Source organism: Pogona vitticeps, chromosome 2 (assembly GCF_051106095.1).
Source record: "Pogona vitticeps strain Pit_001003342236 chromosome 2, PviZW2.1, whole genome shotgun sequence".
Classification (NCBI taxonomy): domain Eukaryota; kingdom Metazoa; phylum Chordata; class Lepidosauria; order Squamata; family Agamidae; genus Pogona; species Pogona vitticeps.
In genome coordinates this window covers 112,864,139-112,883,355 of record NC_135784.1, presented here as the reverse complement: position 1 = coordinate 112,883,355, position 19,217 = coordinate 112,864,139, and the positions used below count along the sequence as shown (strand labels likewise).

At 44.6% G+C, this 19,217-nt stretch overlaps 1 protein-coding gene across 1 annotated transcript; it reads right to left on the bottom strand.

The window, feature by feature from the left end:
- Positions 1-4,039: 4,039 nt before the first annotated feature.
- On the bottom strand, positions 4,040-18,316 carry GRPEL2 (GrpE like 2, mitochondrial). Its single transcript, XM_020780460.3, has 4 exons — positions 18,078-18,316; positions 11,484-11,616; positions 8,579-8,660; positions 4,040-7,327 (listed from the first exon to the last, which is right to left on the bottom strand). The coding sequence occupies exons 1-4, from the start codon at positions 18,161-18,163 to the stop codon at positions 6,978-6,980; spliced, it is 651 nt and encodes a 216-aa protein (XP_020636119.2). The 5' UTR covers positions 18,164-18,316; the 3' UTR covers positions 4,040-6,977.
- Positions 18,317-19,217: the final 901 nt, after the last annotated feature.

The following is a 19,217-nucleotide window of genomic DNA, read 5'->3' as shown; positions in this document are numbered from 1 at the left end:
GGCTCTGCTCGCTCTCCACAAAGGAAGCGGGCGGGCCCGAGATTCCGGGGGGAGGGCCCGAGAGGCAGGCTCGATCCGTCGTTAAAGAAACACGGTCCCTTTCGGGAGCGGAGGCCGCGGTTAGTTCCCGCGGGAACGCCGCTGTTGGGCCGCCGCCCGGTTCCAGGAGGGTGCGCGTTGGCTTCCGTATGCATATGCACACGTGCGGGATCCGTGGGGACCACAAATCGCAGCGCCTTCAAAAAAAATGCTGTTTTTATTTCGCGCAGACCGCAGCTCCTTTCTTCGGGCGCAGATTTATTTTTTGTTCGGTCACGTGAGGCGAGCTGGGGTTTACACACGTGACGTGCAAGAGCAAACACGCATCTGCGCTGAATATACGTGATATTGGCAGCTGTTGGGCTCATCTGTCAGGGGCGCTGAGCTTGTCTGTGCGGCTAGGTGGGTCTTCCCTCTTATGTACGGACCCAATCGAAAAGAGGGCAGAGATTGTTCAGGTCTCCTCAAGAACAAATGGAAGGCTCTCTGTGTGAGCGGAAATGGTTGCTTAGGGAATTGAAATGTGTAATTTTCAGTTCATTGCTAGCTGGCCAAGGGTCCCCGCTGTGGTTCTGGGCTTAGTGCGCACATGGAACAGAATCTCAGCCTGTATCTCGCAAGTCATGTTTCCCATCACATTCTTAGCCAGCGTGTTACGTTGGCCCTCCTGCTTCTTAACGAGTTGCACCAAAAAGAAAGAAGAACTGCTACCTTCCGAAAGGGTCAGTTTCATTTCCAAACCATGATTGGCACAATGTAAATATTCGACAAGCCCGTATAAGACATGGATAGCTGGCGTTGTATAGCGGATTGAATGACAAGACTATGGCTCAGAAGACCCTATAGCAGGGGTCAGGGAACTTTTTACCTTTTACCCCGGAAAAAAAATTATATACGCCGACATTACCCCCTTGATTCAAAAGGAAGGAAATAATACATTATTTGAATTAAAAATATTATTGACTCTACAGAGGCTGTGTACCGAACTAGCAGGATGCACCAAATTTGATAAAGATGTGCACTATTTTTGCTGGAACACATTGCACTCCAGCCATGGTGTGGTATAGGGAGTAGTAAGGTGTCCAACGTGCTTAGCAATTTGCATTACATTTTTGCTAGCTTGCAGAGGTGGCTGCCAGAATGGTTCTAGGAATGACATGCTTGCTAGACACAGGCAATGCAGAATTGGGGGGGGGGGTTCCCTACCACTTTAATCATTCTATGTGTGGTGTGCAAAAAGGAACAAACCAGGCTAAAGGTCATGTCACCCACCCTGGTGCCACAGCCCAATATCAAAGGACCGGTGTGCTTTTTTAAAATCATCTTCAATGGAAAACTCAGCAGTGGCCAGAGGATTGGAAAAGATCAGTCTACATACCAATCCCAAAGAAGGGAAGTGCCAAAGAATGCTCCGACTACCATACAATTGCACTCATTTCACACGTTAGCAAGGTTATGCTCAAAATCCTACAAGGTAGGCTTCAGCAGTACGTGGACCAAGAACTCCCAGAAGTACAAGCTGGATTTCGAAGGGGCAGAGGAACTAGACACCAAATTGCTAATGTGCTGATTATGGAGAAAGCCAGAGAGTTCCAGAAAAACATCTACAGTGGTGCCCCGCATAGCAAGGTTAATCCCTTCCGGATTAACCTTCGTTATGGGGAAACATCGCTATATGGAACGGGGAAACCCATTGGAACACATTAAACTTCGTTTAATGTGTTCCTAATGGGCACAAAACTCACAGTTCTGCGATGTTTCCCCATAGCGGCAGCCATTTTCGCGCCCTCGGTAAGCGAGGGCAGGGCGCGAAAACGCTGCGCGGGGCCATTTCAGGTGTCTGGCGGCCATTTTGGAACTGCCGAACAGCTGATTCCCTGACTCCAGGAGTCCGAGCATGGCTGGGAAACCGGGCGCAGGGCAGCTCCAAGCAGCAGCGGGGGCAGGAAGGGTGGGGGGTCCGGATGGATTCCAGTGCTTTGCCTGGAAGCCATCCAGATCCCCCTGCCCCCGCCGCCACCAGGAGCCGCCCCGCCCACCTATCCCAGCCATGCTGGGACTCCCTGGAACAGCTGAGGGGCGGGCATCTGGGCTTCAAACCACCGCCCCTCAGCTGTTCCAAAAGGCAGGGGATTGGGCTGCACCGGCAGAAGCCCTTCTCCTGGAGCAGCCGAAACCGCCGTCTTTTGGAACAGCTGAGGGGCGGGCGTTTGAGCTTCAAACCACCGCCCCTCAGCTGTTCCAAAAGGCAGGGGTTTGGGCTGCACCGGCAGAAGCCCTTCTCCCAGAGCAGCCCAAACCCACACCTTTTGGAACAGCTGAGGGGCAGGCGTTTGGGCTGCTCCTGGAGAAGCGCTTCTCTGCTAGCAGCCCAAATGCCCGATGGTCAGCTGTTCTAAAAAGTGAGCCTTTGGGCTGCTCCCGGGGAAGTGCTTCCCCGCGAGCAGCGCAAAGCCCATTTTTTTGGAGCAGCTGACCAGCGGGGCCTTTGCCATGATCGTGGGGGAGCGCTCCCCTGCAATCATCGCAAAGGGAGTTGTCCCCATAGGGGCCATCGCAAAGCGATCGCTCTTGCAATGGACTTTAGTCCATCGTAATGCAATTTCATTGTTAAACGGAGCGATCACTATGCGAGGCACCACTGTACTTCTGTTTCATTGACTACACAAAAGCCTTTGACTGTGTGGACCACAGCAAACTATGGCAAGTCCTTAAAGGAATGGGAGTGCCTGACCACCTTGTCTATCTCCTGAGAAACCTATACGTGGGACAGGAAGCAAAAGTTAGAACTGGATATGGAACAACTGATTGGTTCAAAATTGGGAAAGGAATACGACAAGGCTGTATATTGTCCCCCTGCTTATTTAATTTAAATGCAGAATACATCATGTGAAAGGACTGGAGGAATCCCAAACCGGAATTAAGATTGCCAGAAGAAACATCAACAACCTCCGATATGCAGATGATACCACTCTAATGGCAGAAAGTGAGGAGGAATTAAAGAACCTCTTAATGAGGGTGAAAGAGGAGAGTGCGAAAAACGGTCTGAAGCTCAACATCAAAAAAACCAAAATCATGGCCACTGGCCCCATCACCTCCTGGCAAATAGAAGGGGAAGAAATGGAGGCAGTGACAGATTTTACGTTCTTGGGCTCCATGATCACTGCAAATGGTGAAAGCAGCCACAAAATTAAAAGATGCCTGCTTCTTGGAAGGAAAGCAATGATAAACCCAGACAGCACCTTAAAAAGCCACCCTTCCCCCCCCCCGCCGCCTTAATTCAGTTTCTCTTTTGCTTGACTGCCTGTTCATTTTCAGTTTTGAGTCAGTCAGTCAGTCAGTCAGTCTCTCTCACACACACTCCCTCCATTTTCTACAATTACATACATTTGAGTAAGCTTGATGAAGTTCTGTCTCTCGCACCTTTCTTTCTTCCCTCCTTCCCTTGCTTGCTCCTTTCCCTCCTCCTGCTTCTTTGCAGTCGTTTCCAGAGGAAGCAGTCATTCAGAAGCCCCGGATTGGCTGATTGCCCGGGCTAATCCCCATCTGTAACCAATTAGGTTTCTCTCTCCGATCTCTCTAACAGAACGGAGCATTTAGGAGTGCCCTGCTGCAAGGAAGTAACAGGGCGAGGTGGTTTACAATTAACGCTTTGGCTCCAGAGGGTGGGGGTGGGTGGGAGGGAGGGGGTAGCAGCCTGCTCATTACCCCCAGGATTTTCATTTTTACCCCAAATGGGGTAATTTACCCCTGTTCCCCGACCACTGCCCTATAGCCTTGCTCAGCCATGGAAACTCATGCAAGTGGGTGTGCAATTGGTAACCTCTTTAGGTATCTTACCTTGGATGCCCTATTAGGGTCACTAGAAGTCAGTTCCACCTTGATGAAGCACTGCAGCGCAGAGCCATGTAAAAGAACATTCAAGAGACTTTGATGAAAACAGCTTCCAGAAGCACAACTGTGCTAGTTTGCTGTGTGCAAAACATAACAAAGAACAAAGCATTCTTGTAGTATTTATTGTGATGGAAGCTTTCACAGGGTTGCAAAAATAAATAAATGCAAAGTCAAATATTCAGTCAGGGAGTGGAACTGAAGCTGCAGTTTTGTGCTGAAGAAATTAAACAATGGATGGTGGTAGTTGCTGCTGAGTCAACAGAATACAAAGGCTATTAGTGTAGCTTTGCAGAGGTATACAACCACATATTCACTTAAAACACACCAGTCATTACCCCACCCCCGATCTCTACTGATTTCAAAACAGCAAGAAATTATATAATAGTGGCATTGGAAGGGGCCTATAAGGTCACCCGATTCAATCCCCTGCTCAGTTTAGAAATAAACCATTTCTGAATTTCTAGCTGATTATTTTTTATTCAAAAAATATTCAGAACAAATACCACCTGTTTTGGAAGACAGAAATCCTGCAAGAATATGGTGCAGAGTGAAGGCATTGTTATATTCTAAACAACCTGGGTTTTCCAAATCACTCTTTACATATTTAGCTCAAGGACTTTCCCATGTTTATTCATATTATTCAATCTGTTTTTTTAAAAAATCCAAATTTAAAAAACCCACAAAGTACAGATTTCATGCTGAATTATTCCAATAGCTTTCAAATCAAGGTTTTCCCACACTGCTATTCATGGATCAATTACCTGAGAACTCAACAAAGCACAAAAGAATACTTCTTCCTATTCAATGGCCAAGACAATTTTTGGTCCAGCACCAACTGCAACATATCACATGGTGCTTGCACATTACAGTGAAAGCTGATTTTTTCATAATGTGTCAAAACCTGCATAGAGAATTAAGGAAGCTTCCTTATATTTGTTGACCACTGGTCATCTTGTTCAGTGCCATTTTAACTGGTAGCAATAAGAGCTCTAGCTGATGCCTCTTCTAGTCTTGTTCCTTGAGAGGATTCTTCAACAGCATATGCTTTTTAATGCAAGACATGCGAGTTTAGCTTCCTCTCATTTTTAATCATATGCTTGAAAGGATTTTTTAAAAAAGATCATAGAACTCATCTACAGCCCATGTTGCAGTTTGGGATAGCCAACCGGGGTGAAGAGGACTGCCAGTTCTGAAAGGAGTTGACAAATGAAGAGTTTTAGAAGTTCTTTTACCCTAAACTGTAGAATACCACCCCACATTCAAGGACATTTCTATTCCCCCGTGCTTTTCCAATTTTCAGTAATTATGATATCCCTGTGACAGGCAAGTATATTCCCATTTTACATGAAAAAGAGGTTAAAGAAGCTAGTCCAACATTCTAAGGAAATCATCACAGAAAACACGGTATTCCAAAAATTGTTTAGTGAGGAAGGGCCATATTACTTGCTTCCGTCCTAGTCCAAAATGCTGAAGGTGACTTTGGGATGGACAACAAAATGGGAGGTGCATCCAGATCAAAACAAGATGCATGGTTTCAATTGCCTTTAAATATAATGGAAGAAATGCATGCCTTTGTCAACATAAAATGAATATATGTACATAGATATTCTAAACAAGTATGGCTTAGAACATTTGAGTCATGGAATCAGCCAAGGATTTCAACTCAAGTCGTGCCTGGGAAATGAACAGGTGTTGCTGAGTTGACTGAAAACAGTAACTGCAAGAATGCCAAATGCAGTTTATAGGCAAGTGGGAAGAAGTCCAATAGAGAATCATTACCTTAAAATGAGAAAACGTCTGGGAAAAAATTGTGAGAAGATTGATAAAATGGAAGTTGAGAAGAAGCTGGGCAGGGGAAGACCACTCCAGAATTCTTATAGGTCATCCAAAGATACTAACAGACAAGGCAGTTGGCCCCAGGAAACAGAAATTTGCTCAAATTAGGAGAATGAAAAGACACACAAATGTTGTGCAAATAGATAAATGCATGCTTGTACAGACAGCAAGAGAACATGAGGAGGATATTGCTAAAAGAATGTTCAACTTTCTTTCCACATGTATATACACACACATACTGGAAGCAGAAAACCAGCTTGGGTGTCGCTTGGCCTATTGAATGACAAAGTAGTGTGCTCAAGCAGGATGAGGAGACCACAGAGAAGATGAATGAATTATTTGTGTTGTATCTTCACTTTAGACGACACAGGGCTGATAACAACATCTGAACTAACAATTTCAGGAGAACATTCTGAAGGCCTGAGGAAATATCGACAGACCTTCTTAACAACTCTACAGTATCCACCTAAAAGTTCTTTTGAAATGCAAATATCAAACTGCTGGCCTTCTAACAAAAACGTGTAACATGTCCCTAAAACTGACCTCCACAACCTAAATACTGCATGATACAAAGTAGTCTGGTATAATGTCCGAATCTGGCATGGAACCTAAAACTGGGGTAGATGGGAATCCAGGAATTTAGCTGCTGGTTACCTTACCAGCTGTTCTAAAGACTGGTAGAAAGTTACTGAAGCTACCAAATACAATGAAGGGCAAGCCCTGCTGAAGAAGAATCAATGTGATGGTTTCTGCAAGAGTTGAGTTTATTATACTGATAGAATGTGTTCCATATCTCCCTGCAGCCCTCAAATTTGCTCCCGAAGGCTGGGGGAATTGCTGGAACAAATTTAGGAGGCATGCAAGATACATGCATGGGGGAAGGGAGGCCCAGTTGCATGCTGTTGCTACAGAATTTGTTTTCCAGTTGTATACACTGAAGAATTTTAAGGCAGACCTGAGAATGGCAACAGAAAAGGTCAAATCACCCAACTATAAAAATATTTATAAACCAGGAAAACTGGTATTAAATAATGGTACATCTTGAAAGCAAACTTCAAGTTACTGTATCCATCCTGAGAGGCCAGCATACAACATAGGTTTGGCATAATAAATATGGGGACGGCAAGCCATAGCAGCAATCATCATGTGAACAGAAAACAAGAACAGTTCGTTAAGATTTCAGGTACTAATCAGCATGTCCACCTCATTCATTCATGTGATTCTACAGCCACTCCTACATGTGCATGTCTAATAGTGCGGCCGTGAAGCTTATAGCCATCCAGAGTCACTAGTGCCACAGTGCCGGGCTGTAATTCCTCTGCTGGCACGTGACACACTATTTCATGGTCATAGGGATCGTATCTGCCACCAACAGGATTCATTTTTTGCAGGCCGTGCTTAGCAAATATACTTTGGAGTTTAGATTCTATGAGAGACAAGCTTTCAGAGATCTTCTTGAGAGTCAAAGCTGGGTCATCATTTTCCTCGACAGCACATGCAGTGGTCTTGTCCAGAATATCTGCTACCTCTACCAGGTCTCTACAAAAACTCTGGATGCCTGCAAATACATAAATACACAAAAGGTTATTGCAATAATGGTTCAGGAGGCACACAGAAACACATCACAATCACAATCCTCTCAATGTTTTGTGCAAACCAGGGTTCAATAAATGTTGCCTATGTATTTCAGGGACAACAAGGAACATACATGTTTCAACTGAGATGCTCTCGGGGTTTCAGGCACCCCATTACTGGTCTTTTGTCAAGGAACGTGTTTAGCTCAGATGGTATTTTGTCCAAGGAGTAAACTGGATTTCAGTCATCATGAATTCTATTGCTTACTCCCAATGTAGTTTTTCCACAGAACTACTACAAAATACCAGAAACAGTGAAGCATCATCTGTTTAATAGGTTAAGCTTGTCAAGTTAACGGAACCTCTGAGAAATGTCTCAAAGGATATCCGCTGTGCACAGCATTCCTGCTTTAAATTCGAAGCCATCCATTAAAACAATGGTGCATTTAAATACTCTCTTCAGAGCAGCCATATATTTATCTAACGTAGCAGTAAAACAGAGCAGATTATTTTGTGAACACAATTCATATGTGAACATAATTTTGAAAAATGTGTTAATCTTTTAATAACACATTAGAATCACAATGACTGATATTCACAATTCAACTGTTGTGTCTTGAACTAACCCAAAGATTATTTAAAAGAAGACGACAAAAAGCCAAAATCAGACAAATGGGGAAGCAAACTCTACCAATCCCACTATATAGATGTTATTATATGTAGCATTTCAACAGCTTTTGCACACTGCAGTGGTGAGAAGCTGATGAAGGCGTGACTTACAGACATATGAATGAAGACCCTATTCTCAAGCCTACTAGACAGTCTTAATGGTGGCCATGAAACTGTCTTACATCAGCACTATTAAGTCCTTAGGGAACCCTCCAGCCGAGCTTTTTCTAATGTCTTGACACCTACTCTATTCAGATCCCCACGAATCCTTGTGCATCCGATGGGACATGCTTAGAAGACATCCTGAGGATAAAATTGCCCATTTACAGCCAGTTTTAACACTGACAGGAAAGCAACTCAACCAGTATGTGGTTGTCTAGAGGCCCCTTTACGATTAGTTGAAAAGCTTTTAGTTAACTGGCAGCCAAAAGCTTCCTAAATACCAGCAACACAGACTGATGACAAAGAACAAAATTTTATAATGCTATTGGCTAGCCAAAAATAGTCCCCTTTTACAATGTATCTTATCTGTTTTGATGGCACTAGCATCCTTTTACAGTACTTACCAAAAATCTTAGCATCTTCCACAAATTTCTGTGTCCTCCGCCGGACGTTTTCAGAATCTGTCAAGGCTTTCTGATACTGTTCCTGAACAAAAAGCAGGAAGCAGGATTAGGTACAATATCGTTATCCAAAACAAAAAGAAATGCCAATGAATATTCTATCATGCTGTACAAACTGAGAAAGAGGCTTGACTAGAGTCTTGCAGGCAAACACAGCCTTCAGCTGCAGCTTTGAGAGAGAACCATAAATGTCTCCCATGCTTCAGAAGTTACTGTAACTGCTGCCTCAGCACCTTTACGGAGTTGGATGTGTGGGATGAACAACACTGAGCAGTGAATGCACACACACCTTATTCCAGATACAATTCTGGTGGAGGCCAGGGGGATAAGCAGCACACCCTGCCTACACATAATACCCGCTTGGTGAAACCAGGTCCTCAGACAGATGTCAGCCAAGAGCAGGGAACACACTCTTGAATCAAGAAGGACTGCACCATAATGAGGACTGGGCAGTATTCTGAATTTGTGTCCAGCTTTTTTTTTTTTTTGCCTAGTGTGACACCAAATGTAAGCCCTAGCTTAAATACAGGGATTGATTACAGTGGACCCTCTATTTACGGAATTAATCTGTATTGGAATGGTGGCTGCAGGTCGAAAAGTCTGTAGGTCGAGTCTCCATTGACCTACAATGCATTGAAAACCGATTAATCCGTAATCAGCCATTTTCGTTCCGTTTTTGTTCCATTTTGGTTTTTTTCCGGTCTGTAGGTCGATTCTCAGGCTGCAAGTCGAATCTAAATTTTGCGGGCAGAGAAGTCTGTAACTCGAAAAGTCTGTAAGTCGAGCCGTCTGTAAGTCGAGGGTTCACTGTATCATGTTCCTGGCTGCTGGCTGGCTGGCAGAGCCAGGGTTTGGGAATTTAATCCCCCCCCCCCCAAATGCCTCCCAGGACAAGACCAGCTGGTGTAATCTTGGGCAAGCTACACAGTTCCACAGCACCTCCAGAAAGAGGGGATGGTAAACCACTTCTGAGCACTCTCTACCTAGAAAACCCTGGCAAAGATCACCATAAACTGGAATTAACATGTACGTGTTATTATGTTTCTGGGTGTTTCTGCCCCCAGCAGCAGTCACATGTTTCAACCAAGGGAAGATTCACTGAGAATTTCCTTTGTCTACAGAACTGAAGAAAGACAACTGACTTTGTATCCCCTGATGAAATCTGACACCAACACAATCCGCTGGGTTTTACTAGCCTGCCGCATCCAATTCATGGACTTTACTTGCATTAAATAGCTGGCTAGAGGGTTTTTGGACTCTTCTGTTCCCTCTACCACAGCTCTGCAACACACAGTGTGACAAAAAGGCCTGCAGGACTTGAAAGCTCTCCTATTTTTGGTATTCTGGTAGTCCAGTACTGGAAATATCCTCCCATGTGCGTGTTTTCAGTATGCCACAAGAAGGGGTGCCCCCTGTGATATTGCCTGTCCTTGGCCTGGAGAAATAGCAAGGCTAGCAATGGAGTAGCGGTAGCTAGAGGAGACACTGGGCAGGTATCTCATAATGTTTGCATCAAAACAAAACAAGAACTATTGGCTGTTTTATATTTACAAGTACCAGTGTGTGCACTTTTAAGTAGTCAGCAAATAGGAAGTTTAGGCATTAAATTCAGTACAATATATAACCGAGACTGAAATCCTAGAACACACTTAATTGGGAGTATGCTGACCAGGACATATTCTGAATAGACATCTACAGGATCCTGCTGTAAATTAATAAATCCCTTCTTACAAGTGAAGACAGTGTTATCCTTTATTAAAGGAAAGCCAAAAAAGATGTTGATAAGGAAAACCTGTCAAGTAATTTGTATTATTTCCAAAAGATGACTGAAGATAACCTAAAGGTAAAGGTAAAGGTTCCCCTTGACAATTTTTGTCCAGTCGTGTCCGACTCTAGGGGGCGGTGCTCATCCCGCTCTTCAAGCCATAGAGCCAGCATTTGTCCGAAGACAATCTTTCCGTGGTCACATGGCCAGTGTGATTTAGACACGGAACGCTGTTTACCTTCCCACCGAGATGGTACCTATTTATCTACTCGCATTTGCATGCTTTCGAACCGCTAGGTTGGCGGGAGCTGGGACAGGCGACGGGTGCTCATTCCATCGCGTGGATTCAAACTTACGACTGCTTGGTCTTCTGACCCTGCAGCACAGGCTTCTGCGGTTTAGCCCACAGCGCCACCACGTCCCTGAAGATAACCTTAACCATGGCTAAACTGGGGGGGGGGGGAGGGGGATAGCGAGCAATTCTATTCATGTCCACTCAAACATCAATCCACTGAATACAAAGGAAAATCCCAGATAATTGTATACAAGATTGAAGCCCCAGGCAACCAGGCTAGAGGAAATCCAGTGTCAGTGGCATGTTAGAATTGCTGATTCATTTTCAGTTAAAATCTCCTCTGACTACTCACAGATGCAGACATTTCAGAAAAGCCCATGTCAAATGAGGTAAGGAGTTCAATATTTTAGATTAAGATGTAATAGAACCAGACAGGGTTTTAAACAAACTACACCAAACTACTGGTGGACAAATAATACTAAAACATCTTATTTACTTAGCCCAATGCTTTTCAAGAACATCTGGGGTTTGAGCCAGTAAAAAATGAAAGTAATGAAAACATATAATTAGTCTTTCTCTAAGACTCTCCAGGTCACCTGCTTGCAAAGTTCCTGTAAGAGACTGTCTGTCATCACCTGGTCAGGAGAAGGCAAATTTCTCTTGAAAGTTCTATCCTTGTTCTAGTTCTTTTTAGAAATAAAAACTTCTCTAAGGATTTCCATCACCCTCTTTCTGTAGAAACGTGGGCCTCTCTTAAGAGAAAGATCCAAGTCAACAAAGGCACTTACTGTTAAGACACGGACTTGTTCTTCTAATCTGACGGCTTTGTGATCTAAGCCGTTTTCGTTGAGATGTCTTGGTCCATCATGAGGGTCTTCTGGGCCACAGTCATCCCCTGTGCTCCTCTGCTGTGCTGCGGTGCTGAAGGCAAAGAGAAACCTTTTGAAATGATACAATGATGAAAGATGGGGGAAAGAGGGCAAGAATAAGAACAAGGAATTGGCTTATTTTAAAAGTAGATTCATCCATTGAGCTAGGGTGACTGGCAGGCGGTCCAGCAGACAAGGGCTGAGCTTATGCAAAGTATTCTGAGACAATAGAAGGTTACAAAATGACTGACATTTAGACAGAGAATGAAACCTTGATTTTTTAAAGACCTGATGTGTGACAGGTCTTTAAAAAGCAACCCAGATCTTCTACAACCACCTTCCCCAGCTCAGTGTCATAGAGCCTTCCTGTGGTGTTTAACAGCCCCCAAATACCAAATTTCCTAAACTACACTTCTGGTTTCACCCCAGTATCAGTTTTGGCCAAGTGTGCATGTGTTTTGGCTGCTTTCTCCCCATCTGTGTGGTCCTTGATGTCCCAGGGTAGAAAATGGACCCCTTGAACCTGCCAAGCTTGACCACCCTAATCATACATAAAAGACTTAATTCAGCAGACGTTGCCAATGCAAACAGGAATTCAAATCCTTAGAAATTTCCAGTGATCTACATAATGCAACTACAGTCCTACTTGTTAGTCACGTACCCAACCTTTCATAGTAGCTGTTGACACAACCCGTCTAGCTGCTTGTTATTGGCAGAGGTATCAAAAGGTCAAGCTCATAAAATGATAAGCCATAGACTGCACACTGTCCTTTAGACGTAAGAAAGTATGTTCAGTTCAATACATATTTATTGATTAAAATCTGTTTCTGGAATCTAACAGCAATCTGGCATATAACAAGTTAATTTTAGTCAAAGGGGAAGTGACGTCTGTCTGTGCCTCAGAGAACATTAACCAAAAGCATTAAGAAAGATAAGACCAGCAGAAACCTCCGAAACCTCGAGGAAGAGGTTTCAAAACATAGTCACAATTCATTGTTCTGAGGACTTAACCAAAAATAGGGGAAGTGCCAACAAAATGATGCCATCTCAGATGATTCTGTTAGAGTTGCAGCTAGTCATGCTGTCTCTCAGGATACACTATTCCATCACTCTAACTCCATCCTTCTGCCCCCCACAACAATCAATATGCATTTCATCACCATGTCTGGTGAGCTTACTCACTCCTCAATGGTCTGTTTTGAGATCATTCATTCATTCACTCATTCATTCTATTATTATTATTATTATTACTATTATTACTATTACTATTATTACTATTTAATTAATAATAATAATAATAATAATAATAATAATAATAATAATAATAATAATAATAATAATAATAATAATAATAATAATAATAATTTATTACAACTCTGTAAATTTGGGAGTTCCTCGAAGTCTATAAATACCTTCTTCTCTTGCATGAATTGTACCATTTTGATTACAGAACAACTCACACTCAGTAAAGGAGTTTGCAGTGAGTACTTACTTGACAGTGGTAAAAATTGCCATGCTAGTGAATGTACATGAAACTGGCACAAATGCTAATCATTGTTGCTGTTGAGAGACCAGGAACAGGAACAAAACCTCAGCTCCACAACAAAACTACTGTACGTAAAAATATCATTATTTACTCCAGTGAGGTCTCAGGCTCTTTGTGGTACTTCCAGAAGCACCTCGTATTAAAACTGAAACCTTAAACACGCATATTAGGCAATAAGCCCCATTGGGTATAAGACTAGTTTCCGAATAACCATGCACAGGATTGCACTATAAATTGCTAGAAGAAACATTATAGTTCAGGACATGAAAGGATTCATGCCAGATGAATCTAGTTTTTGCTCTAGTTTCAGTTCACTCTCATCTAGTACCAGACACCTGCTCTACTACTTTAAAGTCAACCTAGCTTCTACCCAAAATGCACATCAGGAAAGTTTCCTCCCAATGTCTTTGTTCTTCCCTGAGACAATATTTACTGCCAGCTTTCCTTAGTTCATTTTATGCTGTCAAGCCAATTCTGACATATGGCAGTGCTTTCCGGGGTTTTCTAGGTATAAAGTACTCAGAAGTGGAGTACTATTCCTTTCCTCTGGCGCTGTGGAGTTTGCCCAAAGTTATGCAGGCTGGCTCTTTTTCTAGGAGGCACAAGGGCTTAGTCAAAAGAAATGAACTTCTGAAAATTTATCTCTTGTTTGGCTTTACCAAATAAGTGCTAGTGAACAGATAGTGAAAGCATTGGCACAGACTACAGTTGTTAAATTAGTTGCCACCGATTGCAGAAGGCAAGACTAACACCCTTGGCAATCCTATTTTCCTCTTATCTTCTCTGCTTAGATAATCTGTTCTGCACACAGGAAAGCTAGGTAATGGGAGCTTCCTGATGGAAACCAAGAGGTATTCAGAGTGACTTGAATATTTGTTGAATCAATCAAGTCAACTAAGGTTAAAAAAATTAATTTTATTAGAAAAGTACCACTGAAAACAACAGTCAAGTGATAAGTAAATGTAAACAAGGTAGATTAAGTACAGGATAGTTGCAGATAAGCATAAAAACTGGCTGGGAGGATCTGTGCCACTGTTTTGTCACTGGCAGATCATCAGCATTTTCTTTTTCTGGGTATGTCTGGTTTTTTGAAAAGTACTATTTGGGGGAAGTGTTGGGAGGTTGCAAACATTGGCTTGGGAATCCGTGTGATGGCTGGAAATGAATGAGTCTTCGGGAAAGATCTGTTCATGAGAAGCAGATCTGTGCTTGCACAACACTCTCCCCTTTGTCAGTGCAGTGAAATGTAACACATGAAGCAGATACTGTACATCCTGTAATAGTTCTATCTCTGCCTCTTCTTGAAATAAACTGCTTTGAGTTCCACTGGACAGGTTCTGAAAAGATTTAACATGGAATTTGGTGTGCAGAAAAAATAAGAGCCATAAAGGCTCCTTTCCCCTAAAATGGAGGAACAAAATGACTTCAGTGAACAGCAGAGAATGCAGCCTGAGTGACTCCTGTCCTCTTGAGCTATGGGCGATAACAGGAAGGAAGGAAGGAAGGAAGGAAGGAAGGAAGGAAGGAAGGAAGGAAGGAAGGAAACTCTCAAGGGACTTGCCTAAGTGACAGCAGACACAATAATGGAACAACCCCACCAGCTGACTAGAAAAGTGATTTTGGCAACAGGATCAAGAAGTCAGTTGTGAAAGGAGGCCGACACATGGTGTTGGTTCACTGTGTGGGAGTTATGGACTGGCAAGTCGCATCAGACTTACAATGATCCTAATATGGGCTTCAAGGCAAGTGCAATATTTAAGAACTGGTTTTACCAGTGCCATCCCCATAGTTAATTTCCATGATTGAGCAGGGACACCTGATTCTTTTTTCTCTTTAGTTCTCTTTTCCTCCATCTTGAACTTCTAAATTTGTTGATTTAATCATGCGATTGTTTTTATGATATATTTTGATAGTTACAATGACGATTTTATATGATTATACTTATGATGTTTTACAACTGTTTCTAAGCTGCCCCAAGTACTCTGTCTAGAGGGGCAGGGTAGAAGTCAAATAATAAATTAAATAAATAAATAAAGACTCATACCCAGGTCTCCTGAAGTCCTAGACCAGCGATGGCGAACCCATGGCACGCATGCCACAGCCGGCACGCAGAGCCCTCTCTGTGGAAACACGCAGTGCTAACGTTCTGACAGTCACGGGCCACGATCCAGAGCAGCTGGTGCTGGCGGGGGTTGGGCAAGACTGGAGGCAGATCCAGAGTGAGGTCTAGAGGCACCTCCATGCCCAGGATTCCCCCTTCCCTGCCACTTTTGCTTCCACCACTATTGCCACCTGCTGGGTCCCCCCCCCCCCAGGTTTGGGCAATCAGGCTCAAAAAGGTTAGCCATCACTGTCCTAAACCTTCATTCTATCCACTACACCAGAGTGGGCACTATGGTGGCTTACTATGGTCAGTTTTAATATATTATTGGTTTTGTTTTAGTTATAACTTAATGTGGTTTTTCTTCTGTAACACAATCGTTTATCAATTTTCTTGCAGTAAGCTGCATGAGTGAACATTTTTCCAGAAAAGTTGGACAGAAGGACAAACAACATACAAGACAACACAGATTCTTCTGAAAGCAATGTTACTGGCTAAATCAGATTCTACTTTTACCATGCCTTTCTTCTCTTATACCAGTGTCCACACAGGACACAGAAAACTATTGCACGTTTATTATTTATCACTGGAGATATCGATCTAAAAAGCTCACAAGAGAATGCCAAAGTATAGCTATGCAATCTTCTGTGACAATATTTTCTTAAACATCACACTAAACTAAATTTCAGCAATGTATTTGTAGGCTGTTTGTCTTTTTACTTTTTTGTTTGTTTTGCTGTTTTGCTATTGCTAATGATTTTCTGAAAGACTAATGCTGAGAAATAAGGATTCTTCTAAGATATGAATACTCCACAGAAGATAATATGAAGAATCGATTTTGTGGCCTGAGGCTCATCGTACACCATCTGTTACTAATTCCTGAATGTCAGAACTGAATCTAGTTATGTGCAGGATGTCAACAGACAGGAAAGCATGTAGAAACTGAACCCAGGTGAGGTGATTCCTCAGCAACACCCCCTCCTATGCCTTTTCTGCAGCAAAATGACCAAAGTGTCTGCATCCCTCTCTGGTGATAGGCATTCTTCAGTCTCGAGAGACTATGGTATCGTACTCTGCATGGAGGACTTGGAACAGTGTCTAGTGTGGCTGAGGAGGCCAATTCGAGAGTGACAATCTCTTCCACACTGAAGACAAATCCAATCTGTCCCCTGTCCAGCTCCCTGATTTTGCTGCTTTTGTGACGTCCTCTTTGCCTCGGCCTGCTGGGCAAGGGTCTCTTCAAATTGGGAGAGGCCGTGATGCAATGCCTGCCTCCAGGCTGAACGCTCAGATGTCAGGGTTTCCCATCCGTTGAGGTCCATTCCTAAGGCCTTCAGATCCCGCTTGCAGATATCCTTGTATCACAGCTGTAGTCTCCCTCTGGGGCGATTTCCCTGCACTAATTCTCCATACAGGAGATCCTTTGGAATCCGACCATCAGCCATTCTCACGACATGCCCGAACCAACGTAGACGTCGCTGTTTCAGTAATGTATACATGCTAAAAATTCCAGCTCGATCTAGGACTATACACAGGGAAAAGGGGAACACCTTAATGATGCTGAGATGGGAAGAAGAGATGAAATATGGGGCAATGAACCTGCACACTTCAGTCCCACTCAGATGTCATACCAGACCTGCAGGCAACTCTCACCCCATCCTCGCTGTGAATATGAAGAAAGTCTGAAGGAAAACTAACCATGCTTTTTGGCTGAACCGAGGGACATTGGTCTTGTGCAGTGTGTGTGATTGAGGAGAATTCTCCAACTGTGTGGAAGATTGTAGCCACATTGCAGCACAGGGAAACAGGAGATAGAAAATCATGAATCTGCCTTTGCAACACTTGAAGAGCTCTATCAGCAGCAATGCAACAGAAAGCAAATACTGTACTACTGCCCTGTGGAGGTAGAAATAAAGCTGATGGAAGACAAGAGAATTGGATGTGAAACAAGATAGGGACAAAAAAGGAGAGAAAGGAAAAAGGGGGTGCAGATTTGCCACACCTACTTCTATTGTGGAGACTGAAAGGAAGGGAAGGTATGCAGCCCTCAGACTGAGAAAAGTTTAAAAAAAACCACACCTGGATCAAAGAAAGCCTTGTGGTCTGATTCAAGGGCCTGCAACGCTCTATACATCATTTTAACGGCTACACCGAAGGAGGAGCAACTTTTCCTACAACGCGGCGCTGATGGGGCGCAGGAGGGAGACAGAAAAGAACCCACCCCCCCAAAAAAAACAGGGAGAAAACCGGGCCGAGGGTGGATCTCGAACCCTGTCTTCTTTCACACAAGGCCACCTCCCGAGCCCGCTCGTGGCGCCTCCCATGTCTTGGCACAGGAGGGAGAGGGAGAGGGAGAAGAAAAGGAGAAGGCGCCGGAGCCGCGAGGCGAGGCGAGACAAGGCGGCGGCGGCGCCTTGGCCTCGTGATCCCTCCGGCGGCTGAAACGGAGCAGGCAGGCAGGGAGGGCGCTTGAAAGGAAGCCTCGCCCCTCTCCGAAACAGCCCCGCCGGCCCCCCGCAGCGCGCCTGGGCAGCAAGACCCGGCTTGGCAAAAAGCGGGAAGGATTAAAAAAACACACACACACAAACGATGAACTCCAGCTGGACGGGTGTGTGGGTGTGCGCACCGGGTCACACACGGTCGCCCAGCTCCGGCCCCAGGTAGCCCCCGCGGGGTTACCACGGGGACAAAAAGCCGGTCTGTCTGGCCCACGGGCGCGAACGGGGGAGGGGGAGAGAGCAGCCAAGCCGGAGGAGAAAGGGGCGTCCGGTCCCCTCGGGGGTCTAGGATGGGTCGGGGAGAAAGAGGCAGTGCAGGCAGGACGACATCCCCCCCACCATCCCGCGCCTCCTCTTCCTCCTCCTACCTGTTGTAGTGAAGCTGGGGGTGGCCGAAGGGACGCAACGGGTGGAAGCAGTTCCGCGCCGCCCGCACGCACCGGCTGACGGCCATCCTCGCCACGGAGCTCAGCCAAGCCAAGCCAAGCCAAGCCCCGACAGGAGGGAGCGAAGGAGAGAGAGGCACGCGTCCACGCCCGAGCACTACGAATCCCGCCAGCCCCCGCGCGCGGGTCGGGCAGAGGGACTGTGTGACTCCCGCCCGCCCGCCTGCCTACGCCTTGGGAGGAAGCTCCGCCTTTCAACACCGGTTGGGATGATTTGTGATGTGCTGCTGTCCGTTTGTTACAGGATTCTTGCGTCACTATGACCGCTTGACTTCCGAAAGGTCCTCCTCTTGAACAGCTGTGCTCAGCATGCTGGGCCAAAGGCTTTATTTACATCACTTAGGATGCAGGATGCAAGATTGACAGACCTCTCTGGAAGAAGGGATGTCTGAGTTTGTTTATTCATTTATTTGAAATATTTTTAATTCACCTTTTCTGTTATAAAGGACCAAAGGCGGTTTAAATCATTAAAAGACAATGTGTAAATAGTAAGGACAGTAAGTACACAAATATTGAAACAACAAAAAAAAAACGGCAAACAGAATCAACACAAAAAACAGGCAAATCAACAAGGCACAACATCTCTCATCTCATAGGCATCCTTCAGTCTCGAGAGACTATGGTAACGTGCTCTGTATGGAGTACTTGGAACAGCGTCTAGTGTTTTGACGCTGTATGCAAAGCTGGAGTGTCCTCTCCAGGGCACGAAGCCTGGGTAAAATAATATGGAGGATAGGCTGTTACCCAAGCAGCAAATCCCTCCTCTCCACGTCACTGAAATAGTCCAATGGAAAGGCAAGAGCCAATACAACTGGTTTCAGTGACATCGCAGGAGTTGACAGAATGACACGAACTGCCACAACGCTTCACTTAAAAAACCCACGCATGCAGCTGGCCATTATGGGAAGGCTTGACTGCTTGCAGAAGGACAGCAAAGATGGGGCCAGTCTGGCCTCCTGTGGGAGGAAGTTCCACACTCTGGGGGTAGTGACAGAGAAGGCCCTCTCCTGTGTCCCCACCAAGTGCACCTGTGACTGTGGAGGAAGGCCTCTCCTGATGATT